Below are 13,724 nucleotides of genomic sequence, written 5' to 3' on the forward strand. Positions count from 1 at the left end.
GGTGTGGACAAGGCTGTTTCTCACACCTTTTTCTGAATTAATAGGTAGAATTGAGAGTGAGTAGTCGTGAACTACACTACTACTATCTATTCGTAGAGAGATTCTAACACCTTCAGTTTTTTGATGTGCTTCCTTCAAGAGACTTTGAGATTTCTTTTAAAAGTCAGTCTTCTTCCTCTGTAATTCGTGAAGAAAACGGTTGCAGAAAGTTCTTCTCACAGTCTTTCAACCAGCTGAAGTTGAAAAAGTGTTGCAATTGTGATTGTGAAGAACTTTATAATTTTGGTCCTATAAATTCAGATTGACTACGGTGTTCATGTTCGTGGACGTCTTATCGATAGTGCCTTCACTCTCCACTTTGATCCGAAGTACGATAACTTAGTAAATGCTGTGAAAGAAGCGACAAACGCTGGTATTCGTGAAGCTGGAATCGATGTGCGATTATGTGACCTGGGAGAAACTATTGAAGAAGTGAGTTTGTCTCAACCTTTAAGTCATGCTGATCTCAAACTTTATTTCATATATTTTTTGCTGTTTGGGTGATGACGTCGCACGAAGTAGAACTTGACGGACGCACATACACAGTGAAACCGATTCGCAATCTCAATGGCCACTCAATTGGACCGTACCGGTGAGTGTCTCTTATACAGTTACGAAACACTCTACTTTCTTCTGCGTTTGCAGAATACTTATCTCTTTATTCTATCTATCTTACTCGTGTTTTATCCCCCATCACACTCCACCTTTTGGCGATAATCTCACTGTTGATACATTTCTGCATTTTAAAATCAACAGCCAACTGTTAAGCAATGCTCACTAACACTTGTAACAACAATGATTAGCCTGGTGCTATTTCATTTTTCTTGTAGAGGATGAATGCTTTTAAATGTGGACATACTTATCTATCGTTCTTCAAAGATCTTAGATTGTTTACTAATAACTGTTATTTTGGGTCTTTTCCCGCTTCTAGTTGAGTAGTTGAAATGCAACGCTTTCTTAAGGATTCACGCCGGAAAGACGGTACCAATTGTAAAAGGCGGCGACCAAACTAAAATGGAGGAGAATGAGGTTTCCTATATCGTTGTTTCAGCTGTTAATTGTACTAGCTACCCGTGCACTGTTTTATAGGTTTATGCTATCGAGACTTTTGGATCGACTGGTAAAGGATACGTGCACGACGACATGGAATGTTCACACTACATGAAGAACTTCGAACTGGCTGAAGAGCATATTCCGCTGAGGTTATACAGTTCCCCGAACATTTTTTTCTGCGCGTGGTAATAGTCATGTTCCAGACTACCTCGTTCAAAAGCTCTTCTTAATACCATCGACAAGAACTTCGGCACACTTGCATTCTGTCGAAGATGGGTTGATCGACTGGGTGAAACAAAATACCTCATGTCACTAAAGGATCTTTGCGACAAGGTATTTTTTCTTTAACAAGTACGAGTCCACGCGCATTTAAATATACCACAAATCCTTCCAGTGAAGTGAAGTCCACATTTTTCTGAGAGCATTCTTCTTAAAATACGGTACAGACAAGCATATTCTCGCTGCCTTTTGGATATTTCTGGAATTCTTTCTTGTAAGCTAATAATAGCTCTCTACTTTATCAAACACTATTTGATTCAACAGAAATTCATCCTTTAATCCGACAAAAAAGTCTGGAAGTAGTGACCCAGCTTCTATAGGTGTATTAAGCTGTGGTTGGTATTCCAGACAATCTTATTATGCAAGGAAATGAAACTTTGTTGGAGGCTAATTGACTCACTTTCTACCAACATGAAGAATAAGACACATAGTGCCTGACGTTGATCAATCCCTTTGGGTACACCAATTTCGAATCGTTGCGGTATCATACCTGTGTGCAGCCTATACAGGGACTTGCGGAGGCCGTTTGTGTAGCTAATTAGTGTCCGTGTTCTCACAGACAAGTTTGATGCCGATTTATAGACCACAAAGAAATGAAAGGCCGTCTTATCCCTTAGAAGGTCTCGTCAAGTACGCAGCCGCTGCTGAGACCACCTACCGTCTACTGACACTTACACTTTACCAACATACCTGTCGTAGATGTAGGGGATCAAACGACTTTCTTCGTTTTCTTTTTGGATTAGAAATTGCTGTATATTTAAGAACCTTCTATTCTTACCACTCAAAGAAACCTTTAGAGAAATTGGAGGAGAAGGAGGTTCCACCCATGTGCCCAGCGTGGCCGTCGTTATGTAGTTGCAGCTCATGATTCCAAAAGAACATGAGCTGGTTGCAGGAGCAACTCCATAGAATTTTTCCCCTTTCTTATCGCATTGAACTAACTAAACGGAGAATTGAACTAAGAAGTCGATCTTGCCCGAAGTAGTCACTCGTTGATCAAAATATGGGCGCGTCGTATGTGAGGACATTAACCAGTTGCTACGATCTATGCACCATTACGATACAGGCCTTTCACCGCGCCTCACTATATGCTTTCGGAATAGGGTGCGACGGATTACAGTGGCGATACTATATCGACGAAACTGTTGCTTGCTGCAGTGCAGTGGATAGGGAAATAACTTGCTTCAAAAGAAAGGGGCATACGTGTTGATGGAAGATTCCTCTCAATCTTCGTTCTGCGGACCTCATCGTCCTCTTCTTGAGAAGTACCAGTGAAGCAGATACAATGCTCAAGGAATTAAACGAAGCAGGGAAGACAATCGAATAAACAAAGAGAAGACATTTTTGGATTCATGAAAAACTTATACTGTGAAGGTGGAGGAATAGTGAACAACAAAACAAAGGGATGGATGTACGATAAGCTTCGAAGTAGGTATCGATAACCAACTTCGCGAGAAATCATCACACTCTGTTTTTTTTCTTCTCTTTCCATGTTTGTTCACTGCATAACCTTGTGTTCGGCGACATCTGAGAAGCTGGTGTCATTGAGCTCAGCGCATACGATTGCAATATTGAATGCTTGCAGCTGCATCCTCAATAAATATTTCAGCGACGCTGCAATATCATGCGCAATATCGGGTTAGCCCAATATTGGGGCGGTGTGGCGCAGTCGGTAAGAGGATCTGCTGTGGTTGACTCGTGTGGTAGGATAAAAACACTGGCTTGATATATCGGCTAGCCCCTGCAAGTCATTGTATAGGCCAGTTACACGTTCGTAAACCTCAAACGATTTTGAATTGAGGTGAAGCCGGTGGCGCATCCCAAGTCGATTGATTAACGCCAGACTTTCTGTCCTTCATCCTATATCGAGATAGAAATACCTATACCTTTTACAAGGTCTTTTTTTGCATTCTGTTTATTTCTGATGTTGTAGACGAATAGAGATGGTCTGTTAGTTCGTCTCTCCAGAACGTGCAAATCTCTGCGCTGTTCCAAATCAGGGGAACGTAACCCTGTCAAACATATGCGGCATAGGTTTTGGCGATAAAAAAATTCTAACCTATGACAAGATGCATTTCATGTAAAACCGTGTAATTTTGTTCTAAAAGAAGTATTGCAGGGAATCGTAGACCCATATCCTCCGCTGTGCGATGTGAAAGGCTGCTATACAGCTCAATGGGAGCACACGCTCGTACTTCGCCCGACATGCAAAGAAGTATTATCGCGAGGCGAAGATTATTAAGATATTTTGATCGCTTTCAATAGCTTCCATCTCTCATCTGCTGAGTTTTATTTTTCTCCATCGCTATCGGATCCAGTAGGATCATTGATGTGTTCAAATGGTGTGCGTGTAGTTGTTTTATATGTATTTCACTGAGGTACCTTGTGTGGTGTTGTCTTATTTGTACCATTCTTAATTATGATAGTTTATTTTTGTCCTCAATTCCAGTAGTTGCTACACAACGTTGTCGCTGCTTGATCTTTTCGCTAAGTCAGTGGGTGTGAAAGGGGAAACAGTAAAAATTGAATGCGTTCCCGCTATCACAGCACAGAAGAAGCGCCATAGAAATCACTATTACTCCGAACTCGTCCGCTACAGCGGTTCTGCGCATCATCGTCATTTTAGCACACTTTTTTTAGACTTGTTCGAATCTGTAGAATTTGTTCCTTCATCGCGTGCTGGCGATACTTCTCTTCCCTGGGGAAAATTGGAGGGATCATGGGGAATTCATATGTCTAGTGGGACTTCTTTGAAGCTTTTTGAATAATGTTCATCTAATTTCTTCCCTTGGCAAGTGGTTTCCGCGCTCTTCTACGTTCGCTTGTGAAAGATGACTGCATTCGAAGAATGTACTGTGCCATTAACTCTCTAGAACTTTTCCTTTTATTTTCTCGTCAATTTGTCCTTAGACGTTCACATGCATTGTTTTGCGTCGCAATTGCTATGAACTGTTTGGGATTTGTCTTGTTGAGGAGAGCAGTATTATCTTTGGTCTCCAAGGAGTCAAATGTCAATCATTCATTGAGTGAGGATGCAAATGCGCAAGCAACTGCTGCAGACCAACGTTTTGCTTAGTCTAGATCAGCCTCCATTTCTCGTGAACTTTGTGCATGTTGCGCATAATCAGATATGGGTTGTGGATTGAGGCAATTATTCGGGATCGGTTGTGCATGCACCACCCTTAAGAGGTTCGCCGATATCAGTCAGCGATATTACATTCCCATGATGCACGAGTCTCGTACACATTCTCACTTATTCGCAGATTGAATTCTCAAGCCAATAGTGAATCAAAGCTAATTATTATCATTTCACTCTTGTTGCTGCGTTCCCTGAATTGAAGAGGTGTAATATTTCTTTCACTTAGCTCATTTTCTTTGGAAAAAAAATTCACAAAGTCAAATTAGCATTTAAGCTGATACTCAAAGAAGAAGTGTTAGTCGTCACTGCTCCTGTCCGCTCTTCTTTGTATGGAAAGATAGTGATATGATTATAACCAGCTGCTTTTTTTTTAGGTTTTTGAGGGTTTTTTTAGGGCAAGCTTATCGTTCGGGTGTATTATGCTAAACTTCGCTAATACCTGCTGAAAATGGTTCTCTCAACTGTAGAATTCAATGATGAACAATAGTAGTAAAAAAAAGTGAAACAAGTGTTAACGGCTGCCTTTCCTGTTGTGATGTAGAAAGAGGATTTTTGGACAGATTAACAAATATCAATTTTGATTTCAATGAATGGCGAACGTGAGCGCTGCTGAGAATCTGCTTTTACTTTAGTGTAGTTTTTTTACTTGCATTAATATGTTTGATTAGATCCTTTCAATGGAAAAAAAGACTACGTATATTTAGCTTTTTTGCCCATTTTATTTCTTATGAAATATATCCACGCAAATAGTCATAGCCAAAGGGAAGGTCCCAGCACTTGTTTTGTTGCAAATTTTATGTTCGTTACCCTTTCGTGTCATTTCAAATTCACCATTAGTTTAGTTTTAATCGTTATATGATGTTTAAAATAATATCAGCGGAGTGAATCGTCCTTATTGCTGCAATTTCCCTTAGAGTTCGGAAAGATCGGAGTAACGTTAAATATTACCTTCTGTAACGATTTGCAGAGAGAAAAAAAACCAATAATGGTCGCTTCGCTTTTCGAATGGTTTTCAGGTTCTTTTTTTTCAGGATTTTTCGGATACTGAACCCATTTCGTCTTCGCATATAAGAATTCGAAAAATCCTAAGGAGATTTTGGAGTTGTTGTAAATGATGTTCGCATTTTCGTGTTAGTTGTACTGTTTCAGGAATTCACATTCGGTTTTAACTCTAACTGTTACATGCTGAGATTCTGTTGTCCTCATAATTTGTTCTTCATCTTAGATGATTAAATTACGATTTTAGAGCAACGACGATCAGAAAATGAATACGAGAAGAACTGCTTGCATCTAAACATCGTTTTTTTTTCGTTCTTATCATCTCAACTCCATTAACGGCCTCCGAAAATGTTTGAGATATATTAGAAAATGACTGGCCAATAAAAATATTCCCTCTACTCATTCCCGAGTTGAGGGATTGAAGAAAAACAGCAGAAAATAGTTTTTATTCTCACTTGTGACACAGCAAGTGTAGAAACGTATTGAACAATGTCACGCCCTCGTGCATTTATAATTCTGTCTCATATAAAATGAATCTTGAGGCAAATCTTCCACGTCACCTGAAATAAATTTCTCTCTTACTGCACCCTCGATGTTTTACCTTGATACTTCCCGTTATTCACTTTCATCACATTCGAAAGATCATATTTTCCGAGTGAAAACACTATGATCTAACAAATGATTGAATAAAATCTCCTCTCCATCCCGTTCTACATATTTTATTTAGTCGAAAACAGCTGCTAACTATCTATTTGGTCCCATATGTATTTTCATGCACTTCTTCGCTTCCGAGCGGGTGTAGTGTAGCGATTAGAGGTTCCGCTTCCTACATACATCGATCGATCGGAGGTTCGAATCCGCCTTAGTGCTCACCAAGTCTTTCATCTCTCCGGGGTCGATAAATTGGTGCCAGACTTGTCTGGAAGGATAAAAACACTGACTTAACACATCGGCTAGCCACCGCAAGTCATTGTATAGGCCAGTTACACGTTCGTAAACCTCAAACGATTCTGAGTTGAAGTGAACGTGGGGGCGCATCCCAAGCGGATTGATTAACGCCAGACACTTTATTCTTTATCTTCGCTTCCACAATTATGTTCACCGTTCTCTCGCGCTGATAGCACTATTTTCTTGAACACAAATACTAGCGCGAGAAAGAAACGCGTGTTTAGAAATACTTGAATAAAAATTTACAGAAGAAGTTAGAAAGTTTAGAATATCTTAGAAAGTTCGGACGTTTCTTTACTTATGTAGAAATTGTGATCAGTGCGTTTGAAAAAAAAAACCATAAGCTCTCATCTTTTCACCGTTCATGTAGAAAATAGTCAGTACTACCAAGATTTGCCTGAAGGTGCTTTAGACGACGTGTCGACATTCGCAATAAAATATCCTCGCTGCACTCATCGCATTCTGCAAAGTCTACGGTCTAGATTTGCAGCGAAAGTGAAAAAATATCGAAAAAAAATTGCTGAAATCGATAGCTGCTGGAAGCTTCCGTCCAGCGAGCAGCCATATCCGTGATCAGCATCGTTGATTGCCCGTACTGGATAAATTCATTCAAATCCTACACAAAAGGAGAAGTTTGATCATCGGGCAATGTTCCGCTCCCTCCTCATGCCTCGCTTCTCATCACCGCTCGTTACAGCGCCTTTCGAATGTTATTTCGTGGAATTAATTGCACACTCTACCTCGAGATCCTTCCTATGCGATTAGGAGTGCAACAGTGAGGCACCGTAGGAGCCTTTGCAATGTTTCGATCCGTTTCATCACCCAAGTTTGATGTGTGTGAAGTTCCGTGATTTTTGAGTGTCCGGGAATTCGAACAGTTCAGTGGTTTATATTATGGTCGATAATGCAAGTTGCAAACGAAATGTTGGTATCTGTGGTTTGTCCAACTGTATAATAAGATATAAGATCTAGTTTACTGAAAAGACCCTGGTTTTACGTCCTAGACCTATCAGATTCTACTGGGACTTATCGCAAGTGTCCTAGGTGGTTCTTAGCACAGTTCACAGCACACAGCACACAAGCTGAGAATTTCACATTTCCTTTCTTCCACCCTTTGTTTGCGGACGAAAATACGGACGTAGGGGAATGAAACGTGAAACCTTGCATCTATGTTCAATCATCCTCTCATCCATCTTGTTCAGTTCACAGCTGAGCTCGAGACAGCAGCACGTAAGTGCTCGTTTTTGAGTTGTTGCTCTGCATTACCTAACCCCAATGCTATCAATCACATGCAACCACTGGTAACAGCAAGATCCTATCTAAATTACTCATACAACATTGCTTAAAGGCTACGAATGAATCACCCCACGAATCTGAGGTGGTGCAGATTTCAGGTGTAGTATTGTTATTTCTTCCCATTTTTTCTTCCATTTCTTCCCAATTGCCGTAAAAAACGGCCCGGAAGATTCGGCGCCGCACAAGACTGGCGTGCTCCAGTCGAACTTGTAGAAAATAGTGCGCCAGAACGCCCGAAGCCGTATCTTCCGGGCTGTTTTTTACGGCACTTAGGAAGAAATGGACGGAATCACCCCCCTCTCCATAATCTTCTATCCCTTATAAGAATACTCCACCTGAAATCTGCACCACCTCAGATTCGTGGAGTGATGCCTTTAACTAATAGTTATTAGACATCGCGACCTTTATACACATAATTATGTACTAAACTTCATCCTCTTAAGATCTATTCAAAGACAGCGTAGTCAGGAAATCGACATTGTTGGAAATCGAGAACTAATCTCCACGGAAAGTGGGGATTAGCGGTGTAAATCATAAGTATGGGCCCTAACACGCTCAATTCCCTTCAGATGTCCCTAAAAAAGACGGCGGAAATGACTTTGGCGATCGAAATCTCTTACGAGGCACCTAAAGTGCAATATTTGCGACAGTGTGCAGATACACCGCCCCTGCTTGCGAGCGCGACAACGTATCAGCAGCTTGTTGTTTGTCGTTGGACGCTGACTAACGCAACACGTACGCCGTCGCTTGCGGACATGGCACGTTACTAGGTACCTCGTTGGAAAAATCGTTCGCCATGGCCGTTTCTCACAACCGTTTTTCAGGACAAATTGAGCGTGATTGTGTTCCTACTGGTGTCTACATCTCTAATCTTATCTTTTCTTACAAAGATCTTAACATCGTAAATATTGTCTAAAGTAAAACAAGAAGTCAGGTTTTAGTTTGGAGGATTAGATTAGTATGTCGAAATTTCCTCAGGTCCAATGTCATTTTTGTCCATAAAATCTTTTTTCTCTTTTTTTCGATCACTGCTTTTAAATGAGGTGAAATGACGTCTTCTTAGTTTCCATTTCGAGAAACACACCGCTTTTTCGAAGACGAAAGTGTAACGGTAGCAAGAAACTTATTTACGGTCCTTATTTGATTAGTACAATGAAGTCCAATAAAAATAAGAGCAGCATTTGCAAATTATAAAATCTAATTTAAAAATGGCAATATTGGATGCACTTTCGCTGTTTCAAACGCAGTGAATTCTAAATTATTTCCGCTCCTTTCACACCCATATTTGTGTTTATTTATTGTGGGATTAGGCACTAACATTTAGTTTTCTTTCCTTTAATTCTTCTCTTTATTTGATTCATTTTCGCTTCGTAACCACTTGCGATCTAATTATCAATCTACGCTCGTCATTCAAGTATGTTCTGATGAAATGTCATGAACTAGATAGGAATTGGCTACAAAACATTGTATTCTCCAATGAAAATATGTACAGTTGTAGATCCCGGCGCATAATAAGTTTTCTTTAATTTTAATTAAATAACGAATGAATTTTGAATCGTTCTCCCTATCTTCCCGAGCTTCATAGAGGATTAATGGGTTGATTGTTGTTCAAAAGAGACAGCTTTATGTCTAGTTGTAATTTTTTCCGACCCTATAACAACCACGCAACACTCTCTGTTCAGTTATTCGATTACGATTTTTGCAGCCTAAAAAATTCCATGATCGAGTCGAGAATAGGCCAGTGATTTTACTTGTTCAGTGATTTTAGTCGTTGGCAAGGGAGGGAATAGAATAGAGTAGAAATTCAGCGCATCCTAAGAAGCGCGGTTCAGTTTCCGCATCATCGCTCTTTCACCTTTCAGTTTCGCTCCGGCAGACCACAAAGGAGGCCGTCTTAGCAGAAAAAGCAGTGTTGAGTTATCACATTTAGTTCAAAAATTTTTTTTTCCAAATCTTTCCTGCTCTGTTATTAACCACTTGTTTTGGAAACGTTTCTTTTTCTCAAAGCGAACTATCCGGTGATACTTCTGGAGGTGAGCTAAAAAGATAAATATCATTAGTTTTTTGTTCCATTCTTTTCGTTTCATTCTAAATGCTGAATATGAAGCTTTTCTGATTGAAATGGAGTTGTTCACTTTTTTTTGGCGTAGGTACCATTTGGGCGAATGTATAATGATTCTTTTCCGACGAGAGACAATCAAACATGAAGGATTTCCGCTCATGCACCATGCCGGATGTCATTTGTTATGTTTGTGCAAAATGAAGAACCGTTCCAACGCTTTCCGACGCTCCGTCATGTTTCGCTTGTGAAACGTTGACTCTCGCTTGAAGTGATAATTCGTCACAATGTGTTCAAAAAAGATGAAATCAGCTGATTCATTTACATATATATTTCTTTATTTACTTGTTACCTCGTCGATTCATTGCTTTTTTCTTACACCACCATTTAATTGTTTAATATTTGCTTTCTTCGCTTATCCATTGACGTATTCTTTATTCCTTCTAAAATTCTCTGGATCCGTACGACCAGAACAATGAAAAAGAAGAAATCCCGGCATACGAAGCGCAGAATGTTGTGGTCAAATCCATTCACCAAATCGGGAAGTAATAATTGTATTTGGAACATTTAAATTGATAAATAATAATAATAACTTACCGAAATGAAACATAGGGCAGAGTTCATATGCATATAAACTTTGTGATTAAAGTTAAAGTTAAAGTGTCTGGCGTAAATCTGCTTGGGATGCGCCCCCACGTTCCATTCAATTCAGAATCGTTTGAGGTTTACGAACGTGTAACTGGCCCATACAATGACTTGCGGGGGTTCGCCCGAGTTATGTCGCGTCAATGTTTTTATCCTCCCAGACAAGTCTGGTACCAGTTTATCGACCTCGGAGGGATGAAAGGCTTGGTGAGCACTAGGGCGGATTCGAACCTCCGATCGATCGTGCAGGCAGCAGAACCTCTAACCGCTACAACACACCCGCAGCACTTTGTGATCACATATTAGTAATTGTATAATTCTGTAAAGAGCAGATCTCACTCGAGTTCTCCGTTTAGAGTAATTTCCTCTGTTTTCTTTAGTAGTAAATAGAGTTCGTAAGGTAGCTCACATCTATCGCAGCGGAAACGGAAACCGCTTGCAACTCAGAAGCCTTGAAATCACCAGAGGGGCCAGTTTACCTAACGAGACAACTCTCTTCTTTCACGCGATTGACGAAATGAGATCAAATGTGGATTTCATCATTCGCACTTATGTAAGAAATTGAAGCAGAAAAATCACTTTGAGCGGCTTCTTTTCGTTAATCTTATAGGCGTAAGAAGTTGTCTCGTTGTGTAAACTGGAACCCTTGGCGCTTGTGATTCCTGGATTTACAGGCAGTGTTTCGTGTTTTAGCTGCTGTTCTCAGCAACAATGCCTCCAGAGCCCACCTACTCACGGAAAGAACCCAACATTTAAAACTTTCACGAACGTTGTCTGTAGTCAGTTTTTTAATGGTGCCCATTAAGCGCATGTGGAACGCGCTAAACTCATTATCGAAACGCTTCCATGTGGTTTAATAAACGGTCAACTTCGGAAGCATATGGCTGATATCACATTTCAGCTCCAAGCGCAAAAAGATTTTCTGGAATTATTCGAGAGTCTGATTCATTTTGAAGATCGAAATTTAGTCGGAGGAGAGTTTAGCGGATAGAGTTATGCTGGGTTCACTTTGAACGTACTACTTACTTCCTTAATTGGCAGGTGTTATCGTATGAAGGATTTACTTGCATCTCCGCCGGGGCATGTCGTCCTGGAACATAGTTCCACCCCAACTTCTCGAATTACAGGAAGAGCTCGGATGGAATACATCCATTCGTCACCGATTCATATCCTGTAGAACGTGACGATTCACGTGACACTATTCATCAGAGTACTTCGGGTCGATAACGTCAGGCAGTTCAGCGTAACGAGACGGAGTGTTGGTACCTAAGATCCCACGCTCCCTAAAATCCCAAGTATTTGACCTATCTCGGTTGGGGCTTTCTGCAATATCTGGATAACTTCCCTCATAAAACTGTGCAGATTGTATCTACTACTCAAAAGTACTGTACCCGAAGGTCACTCTCACTAGGACCACCTATCGCTACCGAGTGACCGCAGTAGACCCGTCAGGTCAACCCAGTGTCAAACAGTTCAGTGCAACGAAACGGTGTGTTGTTACCAAAAATTCAACGTTCCCTCAGGGTATTTGACCTATGTACCTCGCTTGGGGCGCTCTGCAATATGTGGCTAATTTCCGCCATGTAACTATGCAAACCATACAGCTCGTGCGTGCGATATACTCAAACTTCTAATTCCATTTGTTACAAGGAGGCAGGTAGCTTCGTATACGCCCCCTCCTTCACCCTCCCCCCTCTAACCCATGGTATCATTCTTTAGAATTTTTAAAATGATTATGAAGTGGATATAAATGAAAACTCTGTAAAAATATTAGCACTATTGAAGAAGAAAATCAACCGTTAAAAAAAAAAACATGAAGATGATTTATTCCATTGCATACAGTTAGCATCCACAAGTGCATGTGCTACTTACGGCAGTACGGTAATTCGTTTCTCATGCCTACACCTAGTCACTAATCCAGTTATTACAACTCTACAGTGGAAATTTTAGAATTTTCAAAGGAGGATCTGTTAATTAAAAGCTTATTCCTACACTATTACTACTGCATAATGAGCAAATACTTTTGATTAAGTTATAACAGCATTATTTGCAACATAAGGAAAGAAGGATAAAGTCACTGGCGTATCAGTCCACTTGGTATGCGCCAACGCGTTCTACTGGAATTCGTAATCGTTGAGGTTTTGGAACGCGTATTGGCCTATACAATGACTTGCGGGAGCCAGCCGATGATCAAGCCAGTGTTTTTATCCTCCCTGACAAGTCTGGCACAAATTTATCGACTCCGGAGGGATGAAAGGCTTGGTTTCCGCTGGGCCGGTTCGAACCGTCGACAGTGTGCCTATAACGGACCTCTAACCGACTGCGCCACACCCGTCCCTAGTGACGTGACTAGTGCGCCCTTAGCTACTTTATTTACAACATAATCAATTCAATTATTTTTTCTTGTGATTGAGGCAACCAGGAAATCTTGTCATTTCTATAAAATCTTCAGTGTGACAGTGGACATGTGTTAGCAAGTGTTTCTCGTCTGAACTAATTGTTTTTTGTTTTTTGTCAGTCTTTGTTTTTTTCTTTGGTCTCTACATCCCCTTGTTTTTTCCCCGATGTTCGTTCAAAAGGGCTCTCTTGGACAGTGAAAATCTCTGAATGACGAAAATAATCACGTTAGTAGCCGCAAAATTTCTAGAAATTATTAGAAACTAGAACAGGAACTTGTGGTTACTTTTTGTACATATATTGTTAGAACAATCGAAGTGTACTTTAATAGGCTACAAAACGAGGATAGTTTGTATGTATCCTTATCATGCAGTTACAAATAAAAAAATTTCCATTTGGAACAATGATTCATTCAAAATGCGCTAATAAAGAATAAATAAAAACTTTTAACCACAATAAGGAGAGAAAAGTTGATTTTTCAAAGACGCCATCAACTTGGATGAGTTGAGAACTCAATGTACGCCGAAAAAATTACGATCGGGTTGAGAATACGGTTATTTAAAATTATAATCTTTCAGGAATAATCGTTTCCTACTTGGATTGTGACCCATGGGGAGAGCAACGTATGCTACGATAGTTGTAAGGGATCTACGAAGCGGATGTGTGAAACTGATTAACGAATTCGTTATCGCAGATCAGACATCGCAATTTCATGTAAATTATGTATATTATCAAATGGTTTCGTAGACACGTAGCTTCGTTTATAGGATGAAGCCCGTTTCTTCATTTCTTCTAAACTACAATTAACGTATAAGCATTGATTCCCATTTTTTAGTAAGTAAAAGCTACGTTAGGGCGATTTGAAGAAAA

General features: G+C 40.2%; 1 protein-coding gene across 1 annotated transcript; it reads left to right on the forward strand.

Annotated features, from left to right (window-relative positions):
• Positions 1 to 542: 542 nt before the first annotated feature.
• Positions 543 to 3,613, forward strand: RB195_000814 (uncharacterized protein; the record flags this gene model as incomplete). The annotated part of the gene is made up of 5 exons (XM_064197346.1): positions 543 to 631; positions 1,002 to 1,068; positions 1,129 to 1,241; positions 1,296 to 1,425; positions 3,491 to 3,613. 5 exons carry the CDS (start codon positions 543 to 545, stop codon positions 3,611 to 3,613), a joined length of 522 nt encoding a protein of 173 aa, XP_064053227.1.
• Between the last annotated feature and the right edge of the window lie 10,111 nt (positions 3,614 to 13,724).

This window comes from Necator americanus, chromosome IV (assembly GCF_031761385.1).
Source record: "Necator americanus strain Aroian chromosome IV, whole genome shotgun sequence".
Taxonomy (NCBI): domain Eukaryota; kingdom Metazoa; phylum Nematoda; class Chromadorea; order Rhabditida; family Ancylostomatidae; genus Necator; species Necator americanus.